The sequence below is a fragment of the Gymnodraco acuticeps genome, unplaced genomic scaffold (assembly GCF_902827175.1).
Source record: "Gymnodraco acuticeps unplaced genomic scaffold, fGymAcu1.1, whole genome shotgun sequence".
In the NCBI taxonomy this organism is placed as follows: Eukaryota; Metazoa; Chordata; class Actinopteri; order Perciformes; family Bathydraconidae; genus Gymnodraco; species Gymnodraco acuticeps.
Genome location: NW_022992120.1, coordinates 25,572 through 45,910, shown reverse-complemented (window position 1 = coordinate 45,910; position 20,339 = coordinate 25,572). Strand labels below are relative to the sequence as shown.

Below are 20,339 nucleotides of genomic sequence, written 5' to 3'. Positions count from 1 at the left end.
TTAGTTTTTTCAGAAAAAAGTAGTTTTTTCATCAGAAAAAAGTAGTTTTTCTATCGGCATCCTTTCTGAAGCTGCAGCACGTTGCTCCTGATGCAAGACTTAAAGGGGCGTTGTGTTTGCAAGCTGTGGGCCTCCGTAAGCCAGCGCTTATATAATATACTTGTCTTTCGTCCTTTCTTTATAACTAATGCTGTTGATGTATTGTGATTTTAAAAAGGTGTCTATTATCATCTGGACATTAGCAATGTTGGCTAAAGCTGACCCATTTACTGTGTTGGGTGACAGTTGATCAGTGGGGACTGTCCACGGCAATATACACAAATAAACTAAATATGAAGCCCCACTTTCTACAGCTGTGGCTTTAGAGTGTCATTGGAGATATTTCTGACCTGGTAGTCCCTCCTCCACTTGTCCTCGCTCTGGCCCACCAGCTCCTGGACCTTGGGCCCCTCCTCAGGGGGTTCTTGGGGGCCACGGAGCAGGGGGTCGCTGGGGGTGAAGGCCCTGTTGATGGGGTGGTGGTCTGTGATCTGGGTGGTGCTGTACGCTCTTCTCCTGGGAGACGTCTCACAGCCTGATGAGAGACACATTCACACAGCTCACAATAATCTGTCTCTCACAAACAAGTTTCATTTGATTTGTGAACAAGAGACAGCAATAGATACGCTTCAGATGGACTTCACTAAAGGCTTCAAAAGATAAGACTGTATTCAACGATAGTCATGCAGACCCCTCAGATGTTTGTTAAAATCATTGTAACCTGAATATAAAAGTGAACATTTGAAGAGTCGACTGTTTTCTGGTGAATCTTCTGGTTTTTAAGCATTTGCATTTCTGTACAGCAATAATTTGGTTACGTAAGTAAATCCCAAATAATCTCATTTCAACTGCTTTTGAATGCACGCAGAGAGCAAATGTTCGTTATCTAAACTGTACGGGTTGTATTACCTGGCCCAACAGCTCACAGTGGATGGACAATGTTTCTCTGATGTTGAAAGTTAATCAGGATCAGAATGGTTTTATTGCCTATAGGTTTAAATGATGCAGAGACACAGAAAGGAGCAACAAATAGTACTTTTAAAAACCTATTTAAAATAATATATGTTAAAGATTATTGTCACTAATAAAAAAATAATGACGCTATTTACACAGAATATAAATATGTAAGAAAAATAAAATATTCAATGTTAAAGATGTCAGCCATATTATAGGCGGAGCCGTGACGTCATCTTCAATGAGAGCCCCAAAAAACAACACAGCCGTTAGCTCTTAGCACTCAGAGCTCACAGCTCTTCATATCTGTTCAGAAACTAGACAAAAGTTAAACAAGTACAAACCACAGACTGTCTGTGTCATGGCGAATACAGTCGCTGCTTTATTTATGTCTGTATAGGCCGTTGTTGTGAGTGTGGACGGTCGGAGCATAACGTTAGCTTAGCCAAGCTCCATTTAGAAAACACGCATTTTAAAAGGTGTTTCTCTGCCGTCTGTCTGCAGACTTGTCAAAGCATTAATTCATGGTTTTTACTAACCGGTATCAGTATGTTGTTACTTCGGCATCATTTTGAAAAGTGTATTACAATTAAATCACGGTCAAATATGTTCATCTTGTTGTAGTTGTAGCCCCCTTGGCAGCGATTCTCTCTCTAGTTTAGCATACTCAGCCCGACTCAGCCCGGTTGTTCCTGGCCCTAGAACCACCATTTAGTCGGGCCAGAAAAAAGGTGAAAAAGTAGCCCCGGGCCAAAACTAGGCCAAGTGGAAACGCAACCAAAAACGGGCCCCGCACGGCTCGGCACGCTTAAAGCGAGCTCATGGTTTTTACTAACCGGTATCAGTATGTTGTTACTTCGGCATCATGTAGAAACGTGTATTACAATTAAATCACGGTCAAATATGTTCATTTTGTTGTATTTGCCAGCGATTCTCTCTCTAGTTTAGCAAACATACGCAGACTTTTCCGGTGATTCTAAAGTAGATGACGGTGTGTGTGTCGCTTAAGAGGAAAAGATGCCTGGTTTTGTTGTTGTTATTACTGTCAGGAAATGTACAACCTAACCCTGGTCCGCCCAGTAGTAGTAGTCAGATCGATACTCCTGCTGATTTTAAAGTTAGGTCTGGGTTGGGTTTCATCCACTTGAATGTGCGCAGTCTGTTAGGTAAACTAGATTTTGTCCGTATCTGGGCTCGACTGACGCTGACGTCATTGTCTTATCAGAAACATGGCTAAACAAATCTATTTTGGCCTCTGACATTGCCTTAAATGGTTTTAATGTGTATCGTACCGACCGGCCTAATAAAGGTGGTGGCGTTGCCATTTATGTTAAGAATAAGTTCAGTGTAACCACATTAGTTTCCAAATCGATCAGTAAGCAATTAGAATTTTTAGCCATAAATATAGAAGTGGCAAAGGGGCAACAGGTCATGGTAGTGAGTTGTTTACAGACCCCCCTCAGCTGTCAAGACTCCTTGGTCTTCACTAGCAAATCTTTTATCTTCAACTAGACTACAAGGAAATAGTGCTACCTTTGGAGATTTTAACTGGGACTGGTTAACTGCAGTGTCAGAGGGATTTTAAAAACCTTTGTATCTCTTTAAATGTTACTCAGATTGTTGACAGTCCTACTCGCCCTAACATTAAGTCCCCCTAATAATCCTCCCTAATTGATCTCATTTTAACTAATGTTCCCCATAAATACTCATCTTTTTTTTCTTTTTTTTTTTTTTTTTGACTAATGGTTGCTCAACCCAAAAAACATTGTGACATCACAAAGTGACCACTATTGCGGTAAGCATGTTGTAACTTCCGGTTGTTGTCATCTCCGGGTATCCCGTGTACCCGTTCTGTTGCTGATAGCTTATTATCTTAACTTAATCGATCGTTTTAAAACTCTTGATCACGGCAACTGCCTGACGTTGTAATCACACGTTACTATAACTTAAGCACTCACAACTCTCCTTCTCTTAGCGACTGTAACTCCACAGTTGCCTACACTCTTTTTCGGGTTTGCTAACGGTAGCTACTTTAGCTTGATAGCTAGCCATGGCTCTTTCCCCACCCTCGGGTGCTATTTCCTGCTCTAACTGTCTCATGTTTGGTTACTTCCCTGCCTCCTTTACTGGTACCGGTACATGTGTTAAATGTAGTATAGTTGTTAGGTTGGAGGCGGGAATCATAGCCATAGAAGCCCGGCTCCGCATCTTAGAAAGTAACTCAGCTACAGTAAAGCCCATGTTAGCCGGTGCGGACCGGCAAAAGGTAGCTCCTCTAGCCGTCCCCGGCAACTCCCGAGCAGCAGGGAGACTGGGTGACTGTTCAGAAGGGGCATAACGCGAAACCCGCAGGTCCCCACCAACCCGTTCACGTATCTAAACAGATATTCCCCCACTCAGCGAGACACCCGCTGAGAAGCCAACTCTGGTTATTGGTAGCTCTATTATGAGACACGTGAAATTAGAGACCGAAGCCTCCACAGTCACATGCATTCCGGGGGCCAGAGCGGGCGACGTTGAGGCTCATCTTAAACTGCTGGCTAAAAATAAACGTAAATACAGTAGGATTGTTATTCACGTCGGTGGTAATGATGTTCGTATACGCCAATCAGAATGCACCAAACTTAATGTGGAGTCGGTATGTAGTTATGTTAGTGCTATAGCCAAATTTAAGGAAGAGATTCCACCAATACTTAACTCGATAGCATGTCTGCATGTAAGGGAGGAAACTTATACAAAATGTACACCACCCCAAATTGATCATGTTGTTGATAGTGCTACAGATGCGCTGCGAATAAAATTAGACTCTGTTGCTCCTTTGAAAAAGAAGAAAATAAAACAACATAGATTAGCTCCATGGCATAATGCCCAAACCCGCAAAATAAAGCAAAAGTCGAGACAACTTGAAAGGATATGGCGTTCCACTAAACTTGAAGAATCTCGTTTAATTTGGCATATTACTCTCAATGAATATAAGAAAGCACTGCGTAAAGCGAGAGCAGCTTACTACTCTTCATTAATAGATGAGAATAAGAATAATGCAAGATTTCTTTTCAGCACTGTAGCCAGGCTGACAGAAAGCCACAGCTCGATTGAGCCTTCTATTCCCATAGCACTCAGTAGTAATGATTTTATGTGCTTTTTTAACGATAAAATTGTTACTCTTAGAAACAAAATTAATGACCTCTTGCCTTTGACCAGTATAGTGTTATCAACAGCTCCCGGAAACGTAAGTTCTAATATTACACTAGATAGTAAACTAGAATGCTTTTCAGCCATAAACCTTGAACAATTAAATTCAATGATTCTCTCTTCTAAACCATCAACGTGCATGTTAGACCCAATTCCAACTAAGCTGTTGAAGGAAGTTTTTCATTAATTAGCACTTATTTATTAAATATTATGAATATGTCTTTATTATCAGGCTATGTTCCACAATCATTCAAAGTAGCAGTGATAAAACCGCTTCTTAAAAAGCACAACCTCGATCCAGAGGTTTTAGCCAACTATAGACCTATTTCTAATCTTCCGTTCCTCTCAAAAATTCTTGAGAAAGCGGTCGCAAAACAGTTGTGTGATTACTTAAAAAACAATGATTTATTTGAAGCTTTTCAGTCTGGCTGTAGAACACATCATAGCACAGAGACAGCTCTGGTTAAAGTCACAAATGACATTCTAATAGCCTCTGACAAGGGACGTGTCTCTATTCTTGTTTTGCTCGATCTCAGTGCTGCATTTGATACTATCGACCATGATATCTTATTGCAAAGACTAGAGCACTTAGTTGGCATACAGGGAACTGCTTTAGACTGGTTTAGGTCCTATCTATCTGAACGCTCTCAGTTTGTACGTGTCAATGATGAATCTTCCACGCAAACCAAAGTTAGCCATGGAGTGCCACAGGGCTCAGTGCTCGGACCTATTTTGTTCACATTATATATGCTTCCGTTAGGCAATATTATAAGGAATCATTCTGTAAACTTTCATTGTTATGCGGATGATACTCAACTATATTTATCAATCAAGCCTGATGAAATTAATCATCTAAATAAAATTCAAGACTGCCTTAAGGACTTAAAAACGTGGATGACCTTAAACTTTTTGATGTTAAACACGACCAAAACTGAAGTTATTGTACTTGGCCCGAAGAATCTACGAAACAAATTATCTAAGGATATACTAACTATGGATGGCATTAATTTGGCCTCCTGTGAGACTGTAAGGAATCTTGGTGTTATATTTGATCAGGATTTATCCTTTAACGCCCACATAAAATCAATTTCAAGGACCGCCTACTTCCATCTACGTAACATTGCAAAAATCAGGCATATCTTGCCTCAAAACGATGCAGAGAAACTAGTCCATGCATTTGTTACTTCAAGGCGGATTATTGTAACTCTTTATTATCAGGGTGCTACCAAGAAGTTAGGTCAAGTGGCTTCAGCTGATTCAAAATGCTGCGGCTCGTGTACTAACCAGAGTTAGGAAAAGGGACCACATTACTCCTGTTCTGGCTGCCTTACACTGGCTCCCTATAGAACACAGGATAGAATTTAAAATTCTTCTTCTCGCCTACAAAGCCCTTAATGGGCAGGCGCCATCTTACCTTAAAGAAACTCATTATACCCTTACTGTCCTACTAGGGCATTGCGTTCCAAGAATGCAGGGTGTTGGTTGTTCCTAGAGTCTCTAAAAGTACAATGGGAGCCAGAGCCTTTTCTTATCAAGCTCCACATTTGTGGAATCAGCCTTCCAGTTTGTGTTCGGGCGGCAGACACCCCTATCCGTTTTTTAAGAGTGCGCTTAAGACCTTCCTTTTTGATAAAGCTTATAGTTAGGGCTGATTAGATCCAGCCCCTAGTTTTGCTGATATAGGCTTAGTTTGTCGGGGGACATCTTACTTCTTCCTTCTCTCTGTCTATACCTGTGTACTCTCATGTTCCGATTAACCCAGCTTCCCCAAATGTCTTTCTTTTTGGTGTCTATATACGCCGGGATCCGGAAGTCATGGATGATCCTGCGCTCCTCTGTCCTGGATCGCGAGCCCTGGATCTTGAGTCGTGGCTGTGGTCCTGGATCATAGGTCCTGGATGGATATCCTCGTGGATTCATCTTCCTATTATACACACATGCATTTCCAAACATTTGGACTACCTATGTTGCAAATGTATTATCTTTTCAATTTACACACGGCATCTATTGCACGTCTGTCCGTCCTGGGAGAGGGATCCTCCTCTGTTTCTCTCCCTGAGGTTTCTCCCATTTTTCCCTTTAAACTGTGGGTTTTCTCCGGAAGTTTTTCCTTGTACGATGTGAGGGTCTAAGGACAGAGGGTGTCGTATTGTCATACTGATATTTGTACAAACTGTAAAGTCCACTGAGACAAATGTAACATTTGTGATATTGGGCTATATAAATAAACATTGATTGATGATTGATTATGCTGAAACAATGTCGGACACCGTAATCTTCTCTGGTCCCCTCCCCAATCTGATCAATGATGACATGTATAGCCGCATGTCATCATTTCAGCGCTGGTTGTCTTGGTGGTGCCCAGCAAACAATGTGGGCTTGGTAAATAATTGGACAGCCTTCTGGGGAAAAGCTGGTCTGATTAAGAGAGACGGCATTCATCCTACTTTGGAAGGTGCAGATCTCATTTCAGGGCTTTGTGGACTTAATCCATGACAAACTGGAGTTGAGACCAGGAGGCGGAGTCGCAGTCTTACACGCTTCTCTGCGCTCTCTCCTAGGCAGTCATCCATAGGAATCCCGAACCCAATAAAATACCCAATATTAGCGGTGTGTGTGTCTGCCCAAGGACAAGTTAAGGTAAAACCTAATAGAGGTGTCATACATAATGACCTAATAAAAGTAAATGTAACAACTACTACAGTGCAACAAAACAGGAATATTAAATGTGGTCTCTTAAACATAAGATCTCTAGCATCTAAAGCAATATTGGTAAATGATTTAATATCAGATTATAATATTGATATATGCCTGTCTCACTGAACTTGGTTGAGACATGAAGAATATGTCAGCATAAATGAGGCCACTCCACCCAGCCATATCAATACTCATATTGCCCGAGGCACGGGCCGAGGAGGTGGAGTTTGCAGCAATCTTTGACTCAAGTTTACTTATCAATACTAAACCAAAATTAAATTATACCTCCTTTGAAAGCCTCGTTTTTAGTCTTACGCATCCGACCTGGAAAACTTTGCAGCCAATCTTATTTGTTACAGTTGTACCGTGCACCAGGTCCTTATTCAGAATTCTTATCTGAATTCTCTGAGTTTTTATCAACTTTGGTTCTTAAAACAGATAAAGTAATTATCGTAGGTGACTTTAATATTCATGTTGACGATGATAAAAATAGCCTTACTGTTGCATTTAACTCTATATTAGATTCTGTTGGTTTCTGTCAGAGTGTAAATAAACCAACCCACTGCTATAATCACACTCTCGACCTTGTTCTGACTTATGGTATTGAAATTGAGCAACTATTAGTCGAACCGCATAATCCTGCTTTATCCGACCATTTCTTAGTAACTTTAGAAGTACTGTTACGAGACTACAAAGCATTAGTCAAAAGCTCCTGCAGCAGAAACCTATCTGTTAGTGCTATAGCCAAATGTAAGGAAGAGATTCCACCAATACTTAATTCGATAGCATGTCTGCATGTAAGGGATAAAACTTATACAAAATGTACACCACCCCAAATTGATCATGTTGTTGATAGTGCTACAGATGCGCTGCAAATAAAATTAGACTCTGTTGCTCCTTGAAAAAGAAGAAAATAAAACAACATAGATTAGCTCCATGGCATAATGCCCAAACCCGCACAATAAAGCAAAAGTCGAGACAACTTGAAAGGATATGGCGTTCCACTAAACTTGAAGAATCTCGTTTAATTTGGCATATTACTCTCAATGAATATAAGAAAGCACTGCGTAAAGCGAGAGCAGGCTACTACTCTTCATTAATAGATGAGAATAAGACTAATGCAAGATTTCTTTTCAGCACTGTAGCCAGGCTGACAGAAAGCCACAGCTCGATTGAGCCTTCTATTCCCATAGCACTCAGTAGTAGTATGATTTTATGTGCTTTTTTAACGATAAAATTGGTTACTCTTAGAAACAAAATTAATGACCTCTTGCCTTTGACCAGTATAGTGTTATCAACAGCTCCCGGAAACCTAAGTTCTAATATTACACTAGATAGTAAACTAGAATGCTTTTCAGCCATAAACCTTGAACAATTAAATTCAATGATTCTCTCTTCTAAACCATCAACGTGTATGTTAGACCCAATTCCAACTAAGCTGTTGAAGGAAGTTTTTTCCATTAATTAGCACTTATTTATTAAATATTATGAATATGTCTTTATTATCAGGCTATGTTCCACAATCATTCAAAGTAGCAGTGATAAACCGCTTCTTAAAAAGCACAACCTCGATCCAGAGGTTTTAGCCAACTATAGACCTATTTCTAATCTTCCGTTCCTCTCAAAAATTATTGAGAAAGCGGTCGCAAAACAGCTGATTACTTAAAAAACAATGATTTATTCTGAAGCTTTTCAGTCTGGCTTTAGAACACATCCTAGCACAGAGACAGCTCTGGTTAAAGTCACAAATGACATTCTAATAGCCTCTGACAAGGGACGTGTCTCTATTCTTGTTTTGCTCGATCTCAGTGCTGCATTTGATACTATCGACCATGATATCTATTGCAAAGACTAGAGCACTTAGTTGGCATACAGGGAACTGCTTTAGACTGGTTTAGGTCCTATCTATCTGAACGCTCTCAGTTTGTACGTGTCAATGATGAATCTTCCACGCAAACCAAAGTTAGCCATGGAGTGCCACAGGGCTCAGTGCTCGGACCTATTTTGTTCACATTATATATGCTTCCGTTAGGCAATATTATAAGGAATCATTCTGTAAACTTTCATTGTTATGCGGATGATACTCAACTATATTTATCAATCAAGCCTGATGAAATTAATCATCTAAATACAATTCAAGACTGCCTTAAGGACTTAAAAACGTGGATGACCTTAAACTTTTTGATGTTAAACACGACCAAAACTGAAGTTATTGTACTTGGCCCAAAGAATCTACGAAACAAATTATCTAAGGATATACTAACTATGGATGGCATTAATTTGGCCTCCAGTGAGACTGTAAGGAATCTTGGTGTTATATTTGATCAGGATTTATCCTTTAACGCCCACATAAAATCAATTTCAAGGACCGCCTACTTCCATCTACGTAACATCGCAAAAATCAGGCATATCTTGCCTCAAAACGATGCAGAGAAACTAGTCCATGCATTTGTTACTTCAAGGCTGGATTATTGTAACTCTTTATTATCAGGGTGTACCAAGAAGTCAGTCAAGTGGCTTCAGCTGATTCAAAATGCTGCAGCTCGTGTACTAACCAGAGTTAGGAAAAGGGACCACATTACTCCTGTTCTGGCTGCCTTACACTGGCTCCCTATAGAACACAGGATAGAATTTAACATTCTTCTTCTCGCCTACAAAGCCCTTAATGGGCAGGCGCCATCTTACCTTAAAGAACTCATTATACCCTACTGTCCTACTAGGGCATTGCGTTCCAAGAATGCAGGGTTGTTGGTTGTTCCTAGAGTCTCTAAAAGTACAATGGGAGCCAGAGCCTTTTCTTATCAAGCTCCACATTTGTGGAATCAGCTTCCAGTTTGTGTTCGGGCGGCAGACACCCTATCCGTTTTTAAGAGTGCGCTTAAGACCTTCCTTTTTGATAAAGCTTATAGTTAGGGCTGATTAGATTCAGCCCCTAGTTTTGCTGATATAGGCTTAGTTTGTCGGGGGACATCTTACTTCTTCCTTCTCTCTGTCTATACCTGTGTACTCTCATGTTCCGATTAACCCAGCTTCCCCAAATGTCTTTCTTTTTGGTGTCTGTATACGCCGGGATCCGGAGTCATGGATGATCCTGCGGTCCTCTGTCCTGGATCGCGAGCCCTGGATCTTGAGTCGTGGCTGTGGTCCTGGATCATAGGTCCTGGATGGATATCCTCGTGGATTCATCTTCCTATTATACACACATGCATTTCCAAACATTTGGACTACCTATGTTGCAAATGTATTATCTTTTCAATTTACACACGGCATCTATTGCACGTCTGTCCGTCCTGGGAGAGGGATCCCTCCTCTGTTGCTCTCCCTGAGGTTTCTCCCATGTTCACTTTAAACTGTGGGTTTTCTTCGGAAGTTTTTCCTTATACGATGTGAGGGTCTAAGGACAGAGGGTCTAAGGACAGAGGGTGTCGTATTGTCATACTGATATGTTGTACAAACTGTAAAGTCCACTGAGACAAATGTAACATTTGTGATATTGGGCTATAAATAAACATTGATTGATTGATTGATTGATTGATTGATCTGTGGGAGTATTTGCAAATGATCTGAGCGATCACTGTGTTGTAGCCACAATTAGGGACACTAAGGTCCAAAAGGTTAAACCTCGCATTATCATTAAGAGAGACAAAAAACATTTTGTGGAGCAGGGTTTTGTGCATGATCTGTTTGGGTTTGATTGGGGTAAAATCGATCTGTGTGTTGATGTGGAAACCGCATGGTCTTATTTGTATCTTGGTTTTATGGAGATCATTGATAGACATGCACCCCTGCGTACATTTAGAGTAAAGGGACGAGACAATCCTTGGTTTTCTGCTAATCTGTCCAGTCTCCTGCATGAGAGAAACAAGGCCTGGGCAAAGGCTAGGAGATCAGGCTCAGAGGTAGAGTGGCTGCGTTTTAGGAATAGCTTCACTTCACATGTTCAAAAGTGCTAAATCAAAGTACTATCTGTCAGTTTCCACAAAGAATCTGAATAATCCTGGAACATTTTGGAAAGCCATTAAATCGTTATCCACCGGCGATATCCGTAATGAGCTACCTCCGTGCATTACGGGACGGGTGGCGCAGTGGTCTGTGCATCTGATCATCAGATTAAGGGGGGTGCTGGGGAACTCCAGTTCGAAACCCGCTCCTGCCGCCACTGCGTCAGGCCGTTGTGTCCTTGGGCAAGACACTTCACCCGGATTTGCTCCTGTGGGTATTGTCCACAGTACATGTATGATACTAATGTGTACTTGTAAAAGCGCCTCGATGACTTCGAGGCGTGAAGATGGACGGTGTGGCGCAGTGCGCTGTGCAATGATCATCAGATCAAGGGGTGAAACCCGCCGCTGCTGCGTCTGTAAAGCCGTTGTGTCCTTGGGCAAGACACTTCACCTGAACTTGCTCCTGTGGGTATTGTCCACAGTACATGACCATTGCATGTATGATATGTGTAATGTGTATTTGTAAAGCGCTTTGAGCATCTGGAAAAGCGTTATAATAAATGTAAGGAATTATTATTATTATTATTACCACAGCATCTGGCTCTATATCGGACAGGGCTACTATGCTAAATTGCTTTAATGAGCATTTTGTGTCCTGTGGTTCTCTATTTGATTCTGTCACTAACTCTGCTTCTGTGAACACTACAGTCGGTGACTCTGAAAAACGTGTGTTGGAAAACCCTTTCAGTTTTACTCCTTTTACTGTTGATGTTGTTCGTGAAGCTTTAACCAAGTCAGATCCTAAGAAACCGGCCGGCCCGGACAACGTAGAACCTTTCTTTTTAAAGATAGCTGCAGATTTTATTGCTCCTCCTCTCACTACTCTTTTTAACCTCTCCCTCAGCACGAACACAATTCCAAAAGTATGGAAGTCAGCGTATGTCCTGCCTTCGCTAAAAGGAGGGGAGGCCACCTTATTAAATAACTATAGGCCAATCTCTAAGTTGTCAGTTCTGGCCAAGGTTCTTGAACGCCTAGTGAGTGAACAGGTAAAGGAGTTTTTATGTAACAATGACATCCTGTCTAAACATCAGTCAGGCTTCAGAAAACAACATAGCACCATCACTGCCACAATGAAAGTGGTGAATGATGTGGAGAGTATTTTAGACAATAAGCAGAGTTGTGCAGCTCTATTTATTGACCTATCCAAAGCGTTTGATACCGTCGATCATCACATCTTAAAGCAGAGGCTAGCCAGTGGTTTGTGGTTTGTGAACTACCTCTCTGAAAGGTCCCAATGTGTTCACTTTGATGGGCTGTCTTCTGAGTGGTTAAACATTGCTAATGGTGTTCCCCAAGGTTCTGTTTTAGGTCCACTTTTATTCTCCATATCAACAGTTTAGGTGAAAATGTGGATGAAGCTACTTTACATTTGTATGCGGATGATACCGTGATGTACTGTGCAGGTCCCTCCATTCAGGAGGCTGGTGTTAAATTACAGGCTGTTTTTAACATTATTCAGACTCAGCTCTCTGAACTAAAGCTTCTTTTAAATGTTGAGAAAACCAAGGTAATGCTCTTTTCTAAAGCTAAACGACTACAGAGCCTGTTTTAGATATTGTAACTACGCAAGGAATAAAACTTGAAGTGGTTACCTGTTACAAATACCTGGGTATCTGGCTTGATGATTGTCTCACTTTTAAACTTCAGGTCAATAACCTGCTTAAAAAGCTGAGGGTTAGGCTAGGTTTCTTCTACAGGAACAAGTCCTGTTTCTCGCTTGAGGCCAGGAAAAGGCTCTGTGACCTTTGACCTGTGCTGGACTCTGGTGATCTGGTCTATATGAATGCACCTGCTGCCCATTGCCTGAACAAGTTAGATGCTGCGTATCACAGCGCACTGAGATTTGTCACTAACTGTAAAGCACTTACTCATCACTGTACCCTGTATGCAAGGGCTGGTCTGCTTTCACTAACTGCACGGAGGCTCAGTCACTGGTACACGTTCATCTATAAAGCTTTGTTGGGTAAACTCCCGTATTATATCTGCTCTCTGATCACACAGAGAGTTGCAAGCAGCTATTGTCTGAGATGGCATGATGTAGTATTGTTAGATGTGCCAAGAGCAAGGACTGTCTTAGGTAAGACAGCTTTTATGTGCAGCTCCACTTGCTTGGAACAATCTTCAGCGAGAATTGAAACTGAGCGATCTCATTCCTCTGCATGTTTTTAAAGCTAGGCTAAATGAAATGCTCGTTGATACTATGGGCACTTGTAAATGTCTATAACTATGTAAATGTATCCTGTAAATATAATGTATGATGTCCTTTATTGTTTTATGTTTCATGTGTGTGACGACCCCCTCCACACCACGTGGGGTGCTGTCTGTTTGTGTGTGTGGTTTGTGGGTGTTCGCAGGTTCAGGTGCTGATGAGCCGGTGGGCGGACGCCTACCTGATGAGCTACACCTGGTGAAGCGGGATAAAGGAGGAGCCCAGCCGGTTGCGTGGCTCTCACTCCTCTGGGCACTCTCTCTGCGCCAGCTTCAGGGACTTGTTGCTCGTGTCCATTTAGTTGTTGTGTTTAAACAAATAAAACTATATATTCTTACCTCTCGTCTCGCCTCCCTGCTTTATGTTACAGCCCACGGGTTGTAACAATAGAACCTATATGCTGCAGGTCTCCCTTGAAAAAGAGATCTATGATCTCAATGGGACCAATCTGGTTAAATAAAGGTTTGAAATGAAATACTCAGCCTGGTTGTTGGCCCGGAAAGAACCTCCATTTTGGAGAGCCAGAAAAACTGTGAAAAAGTACCCGCTAGCCGGAACTACGCCAAGTGGAAACGCAACCAAAAACGGGCCGGGCACGGCACGCTTAAACCGCACTCCGCGCTGTAGTGGAAATACTTTAACTGTTGTTATAAAGTCTGTCAGTACTCCTGGATGTCTCCTCACCTCCAGGGTCCTGCTCTGGGGGGGTCAGGGGGTCCCTGAAGGACTCGCTCTCCCCTCCGGTCCTCAGAGGATCCTCCTCCTGAGAGTGGAAAAACACCGAGCTGGCCGACTCCACGGAGCGCATCATGGAGTATCTCCTCCTCTTATCCTGGACAGACGTTACAGACACAAGATTAAAAAGATTCTTCACTCCTAAGGAAAGTCTCCCAAAAAAAGTCTCTCTCTCCGGAGACACATGAGATTCTATAGAAGTCTATGACAAAGTGTTCCTACTCACAGATTTGGGGTTGTTGTGGTATCTGGTGGCGTCACAGACCACGCTGTACCCGATCAGACTGTCTCCAGGAAACAGGAAGTTGTTCCCCACCGGCGACAGCAGAACCTCTTTAGTCTCCGGAAACAGCCACTCGATGGAGATATCAGTGAGGACCGGACACATGGTCTTCTTCAGGGACCTTATCATCTGTGGACAGAGGTGGGAAGTAACTACGTGCTTTTACTTAAGTACAATTTGTAGCTACTTGTACTTTACTTGAGTATTTCCATGCTACTGTGTACTTCTACTCCTCTACAGTTCAGAGGTACATGGTGTACTTCTACTACAGTTCAGAGGTACATGGTGTACTTCTATTCCTCTACAGTTCAGAGGTACATGGTGTACTTCTACTCACTACAGTTCAGAGGTACATGGTGTACTTCTACTCCACTACAGTTCAGAGGTAGATGGTGTACTTCTACTCCACTACAGTTCAGAGGTACATGGTGTACTTCTACTGCACTACAGTTCAGAGGTAGATGGTTGTACTTCTACTCACTACAGTTCAGAGGTACATGGTGTACTTCTACTCCACTACAGTTCAGAGGTAGATGGTGTACTTCTACTCCACTACAGTTCAGAGGTACATGGTGTACTTCTACTCCACTACAGTTCAGAGGTAGATGGTGTACTTCTACTCCACTACAGTTCAGAGGTACATGGTGTACTTCTACTGCACTACAGTTCAGAGGTAGATGGTGTACTTCTACTCACTACAGTTCAGAGGTACATGGTGTACTTCTACTCCACTACAGTTCAGAGGTAGATGGTGTACTTCTACTCCACTACAGTTCAGAGGTACATGGTTTACTTCGACTCACTACAGTTCAGAGGTACATGGTGTACTTCTACTCCACTACAGTTCAGAGGTACATGGTTTACTTCGACTCACTACAGTTCAGAGGTACATGGTGTACTTCTATTCCACTACATGTATTTAATCCCTTTAGTTACTTCACAGATCTGGATGAATGATGTGAAATCTAATCAAGTGTTGAATCAGACTTTAGTTCCACCTGGAGTAAATCCACCAGCTACCCTGCAGTATACAAAGTACTTCAAACTAGCTGCACCTTCACCAGCTTTGAGAACACTTTCATGATCAATCATTATAAAACATATCATATATATTATTCTGAAATGGACCAATCTGCACAATGAATACTTTTACTGTCGCTACTTTCACTATATTTTGATGAGAATACTTTTCTACTTTCACTTGAGGAACATTTTGAATGCAGGACTTTTACTGTAACAGAGTATTCCTACACTCTGGTACTTCTACTTTTACTCAAGTACAAGATCTGAGTACTTCTACTTTTACTCAAGTACAAGATCTGAGTACTTCTACTTTTACTCAAGTACAAGATCTGAGTACTTCTACTTTTACTCAAGCACCAGATCTGAGTACTTCTACTTTTACTCAAGTACAAGACCTGAGTACTTCTACTTTAACTAAAGTACAAGATCTGAGTACTTCTACTTTTACTGAAGTACAAGATCTGAGTACTTCTACTTTTACTCAAGTACAAGACCTGAGTACTTCTACTTTTACTCAAGTACAACATCTGAGTACTTCTACTTTTACTCAAGTACAAGATCTGAGTACTTCTACTTTTACTCAAGTACAAGATCTGAGTACTTCTACTTTTACTCAAGTACAAGATCTGAGTACTTCTACTTTTACTCAAGAACAAGATCTGAGCACTTCTACTTTTACTTAAGTACAAGATCTGAGTACTTCTACTTTTACTCAAGAACAAGATCTGAGTACTTCTACTTTTACTCAAGAACAAGATCTGATACCTTGGGCTGCAGCCTCTCTCCCTCAGACAGGAACTCTGCGGTTCCTCTGGACACGGAGGCCAGGCCGAGAACCAGCCGCCTGCAGGCCGTCTGCCCGAGGCCGAACGTGAAGCACCTGCAGAGAGACAGCATTAATCAAAGGAAGTTGTTGACGATGCCATCTTAGGGTAGGAATACCTTGAACATAGTTTACCACATGATGAAGGAATAAATACACACACACCGTCGGCGTTGCTTCAACCGGAAGTGACACGTTTTATTGCGCATGTCCATTTTATCACGGCAATACAGGAAGTGACTTTTAGTATAAGGGTATAAAATAAACAGATTCATATCTTATAATTCAACACCCCCACTTACTCTTATACTGCACAACTTCTCAACATAAATTCAATGTAAACACCTTGTACACTTGCACAATACCACAGTGTTTTTAAACTTCTGGGGTTATTTACATTCCAAACAAATACTTTACATATTTCTCACTTTTGACCTTTGTTACAGGTTTGAATGAAAATAGACATTTTAGTGAAAATATCAGTAGGGCAATAGTCAAAGGTATTCTGCTTTAATAGCACTTTTTATTTGTCTTCTATGCACATACAGTGGAACATACAGTGGGGCAAAAAAGTATTTAGTCAGCCACCAATTGTGCAAGTTCTCCCACTTAAAAAGATGAGAGGCCTGTAATTTTCATCCTAGGTACACTTCAACTATGAGAGACAGGATGGGGGGAAAGAATCCAGGAAATCACATTGTAGGATTTTTAATGAATGAATTGGTAAATTCCTCTGTAAAATAAGTATTTGGTCACCTACAAACAAACAAGATGTCTGGCTCTCACAGACCTGTAACTTCTTCTTTAAGAGCCTCCTCTGTCCTCCACTCGTTAACTGTATTAATGGCACCTGTTTGAACTCGTTATCAGTATAAAAGACACCTGTCCACAACCTCAAACAGTCACACTCCAAACTCCACTATGGCCAAGACCAAAGAGCTGTCAAAGGACACCAGAAACTAAATGGTAGACCTGCACCAGGCTGGGAAGACTGAATCTGCAATAGGTAAGCAGCTTGGTGTGAAGAAATCAACTGTGGGAGCAATTATTAGAAAATGGAAGACATACAAGACCCCTGATAATCTCCCTCGATCTGGGGCTCCACGCAAGATCTCACCCCGTGGGGTCAGAATGATCACAAGAACGGTGAGCAAAGATCCCAGAACCACACGGGGGGACCTAGTCAATGACCTGCAGAGAGCTGGGACCAAAGTAACAAAGGCTACCATCAGTAACACACTACGCCGCCAGGGACTCAAATCCTGCAGTGCCAGACATGTCCCCTTGCTTAAGCCAGTACATGTCCAGGCCCGTCTGAAGTCTGCTAGAGAGCATTTAGATGATCCAGAAGAGGATTGGGAGAATGTCATATGGTCAGATGAAACCAAAATAGAACTTTCTGGTAAAAACTCAACTAGACGTGTTTGGAGGAGAAAGAATGCTGAGTTGCATCCAAAGAACACCTACTGTGAAACATGGGGGTGGAAACATCGTGCTTTGGGGCTGTGTCTCTGCAAAGGGACCAGGACCACTGATCCGTGTAAAGGAAAGAATGAATGGGGCCATGTATCGTGAGATTTTGAGTGACAACCTCCTTCCATCAGCAAGGGCATTGAAGATGAAACGTGGCTGGGTCTTTCAGCATGACAATGATCCCAAACACACCGCCCGGGCAACGAAGGAGTGGCTTCGTAAGAAGCATTTCAAGGTCCTGGAGTGGCCTAGCCAGTCTCCAGATCTCAACCCCATAGAAAATCTTTGGAGGGAGTTGAAAGTCTGTGTTGCCCAGCGACAGCCCCAAAACATCACTGCTCTAGAGGAGATCTGCATGGAGGAATGGGCCAACATACCAGCAACAGTGTGTGAACACCTTGTGAAGACTTACAGAAAACCTTTGACCTCTGTCATTGCCAACAAAGGGTATATAACAAAGTATTGAGATGAACTTTTGTTATTGACCAAATACTTATTTTCCACCATCAAATAAGCAAATAAATTCTTTAAAAATCAGACAATGTGATTTCCTGGATTCTTTCCCCCCATCCTGTCTCTCATAGTTGAAGTGTACCTAGGATGAAAATTACAGGCCTCTCATCTCTTTAAGTGGGAGAACTTGCACAATTGGTGGCTGACTAAATACTTTTTTGCCCCACTGTATTTAAATGTATGTTCCTGTAGACCAGCGGTTTTCAACCTTTTTACCTTAGGGCCCACTTAAGAATCTAAAATGTTCGCGGCCCACATTCAACTATAAGCAATACGGAGGCTAAATAAAGTTCTGATTGGTCGATTCAGAACATGTGACATGTTGTTAATCCAGTAGAACAGACCGTTGTCAAGGACTGTAATGACCGTTGCCAAGGACTGTAATGACCGTTGCTAAGCACTGTAATGACCGTTGCTAAGGACTGTAATGACCGCTGTCAAGGACTGTAATGAACGTTGCTAAGGACTGTAATGACCGTTGCTAAGTACTGTAATTACCGCTGTCAAGGACTGTAATGAACGTTGCTAAGGACTGTAATGACCGTTGCTAAGCACTGTAATGACCGTTGCTAAGGACTGTAATGACCGCTGTCAAGGACTGTAATGACCGTTGCTAAGGACTGCAATGACCATTGCTAAGGACTGTAATGACCGTTGCCAAGGACTGTAATGACCGTTGCCAAGGACTGTAATGACCGTTGCCAAGGACTGTAATGACCGTTGCCAAGGACTGTAATGAACGTTGCTAAGGACTGTAATGACTGCTGTCAATGACTGTAATGACCGTTGCCAAGGACTGTAATGACCGCTGTCAAGGACTGTAATGACCGTTGCCAAGGACTGTAATGACCGTTGCTAAGGACTGTAATGACCGTTGCTAAGGACTGTAATGACCGTTGCTAAGGACTGTAATGACCGTTGCTAAGGACTGTAATGACCGTTGCTAAGGACTGTAATGACCGCTGTCAAGGACTGTAATGACCGCTGTCAAGGACTGTAATGACCGCTGTCAAGGACTGCAATGACCGTAGCCAAGGACTGCAATGACCGTAGCTAAGGACTGTAATGACCGTTGCCAAGGACTGTAATGATGTTGCTAAGGACTGTAATGACCGTTGCCAAGGACTGTAATGACCGTTGCCAAGGACTGTAATGACCGTTGCCAAGGACTGTAATGATGTTGCTAAGGACTGTAATGACCGTTGCCAAGGACTGTAATGACCGTTGCTAAGGACTGTAATGAACGTTGCTAAGGACTGTAATGACTGCTGTCAATGACTGTAATGACCGTTGCCAAGGACTGTAATGACCGCTGTCAAGGACTGTAATGACCGTTGCCAAGGATTGTAATGACCGTTGCTAAGGACTGTAATGACCGTTGCTAAGGACTGTAATGACCGCTGTCAAGGACTGTAATGACCGTAGCCAAGGACTGCAATGACCGTTGCTAAGGACTGTAATGACCGTTGCCAAGGACTGTCATGACCGTTGCCAAGGACTGTAATGATGTTGCTAAGGACTGTAATGACCGTTGCTAAGGACTGTAATGATGTTGCTAAGGAGGATCAAGAAAGAGAAAGGAAAGGAGGTTCGAATAAAAAAAATCATAATAATTAAATGTTTCCACACAAATCATAATGTTTTGCAAATTATTTGGCGGCCCACTTGCAATGCCCACAGGTTGGGAACCGCTGCTTTCTTTTAAATGTCTCTTTTTATTTTACTGCTCATAATCGTCTGCACTATTTCTCTGTATGATTTTAAAGCAATTATACATTTATCTTTTTATTTGGATTGAATTTGGAGAATGTTATCAGTATTCTTAAGATGTAATCATTGTTTTTAACATTATTTATTGACTAATCCTGCTCGTGATTAAAGTCTTTCAAAGGCTTATATTTGTGTCTGATTATATGTATTAGTCTGTGTTTCTGCTCGTTAAAACACTTTGTGCTGCAGGTTTGTATGAAAGGTTAGATATACTTCATTAATCACAAATTGGGAAATGTTGTTGTTTCAGCAGCATGTCAAACAAGTATTGGCCATGTGCAGAGGTGCTTTATAAAGTGAAGCTGAGTTTCTGAATGCTGGTTGGATGCACTGAAACTATTTCCATGCATACATTTGGTTTCCTGATCACACGTCTATATGGTTTATAGACGTGTTTGTGCTCAGAGACAATGCAGAGTAAAGAGTACATTAATGAATGTCTTGTAATATAACCAGATGCCACAAAAAGATATCAATACCAATATATGTGGAGAACATTTGTTTCCACAGATAACATCTAAAAGCTTTATTTCTTCTCCTCCTCCTCTGAGCTCCCAGAATGCCTTGCAGTGTCGCTCTAATGTCCGTGGGTTAAAGGGAAATGTCACCTTGCATAATAAA

The 20,339-nt window shown here is 41.8% G+C and overlaps 1 protein-coding gene across 1 annotated transcript in view; it reads right to left on the bottom strand.

The window, feature by feature from the left end:
- Nucleotides 1-389: 389 nt before the first annotated feature.
- Nucleotides 390-20,339, bottom strand: part of vwa5b1 (von Willebrand factor A domain containing 5B1) — a gene marked incomplete at both ends in the record, with an annotated part of 40,188 nt that continues 20,238 nt past the window's right edge. Inside the window, 4 exon segments of the mRNA XM_034203179.1 lie at nucleotides 390-574; nucleotides 13,783-13,930; nucleotides 14,060-14,245; nucleotides 15,905-16,019. Of these exon segments, the coding sequence (XP_034059070.1) occupies nucleotides 390-574; nucleotides 13,783-13,930; nucleotides 14,060-14,245; nucleotides 15,905-16,019 (634 nt within the window).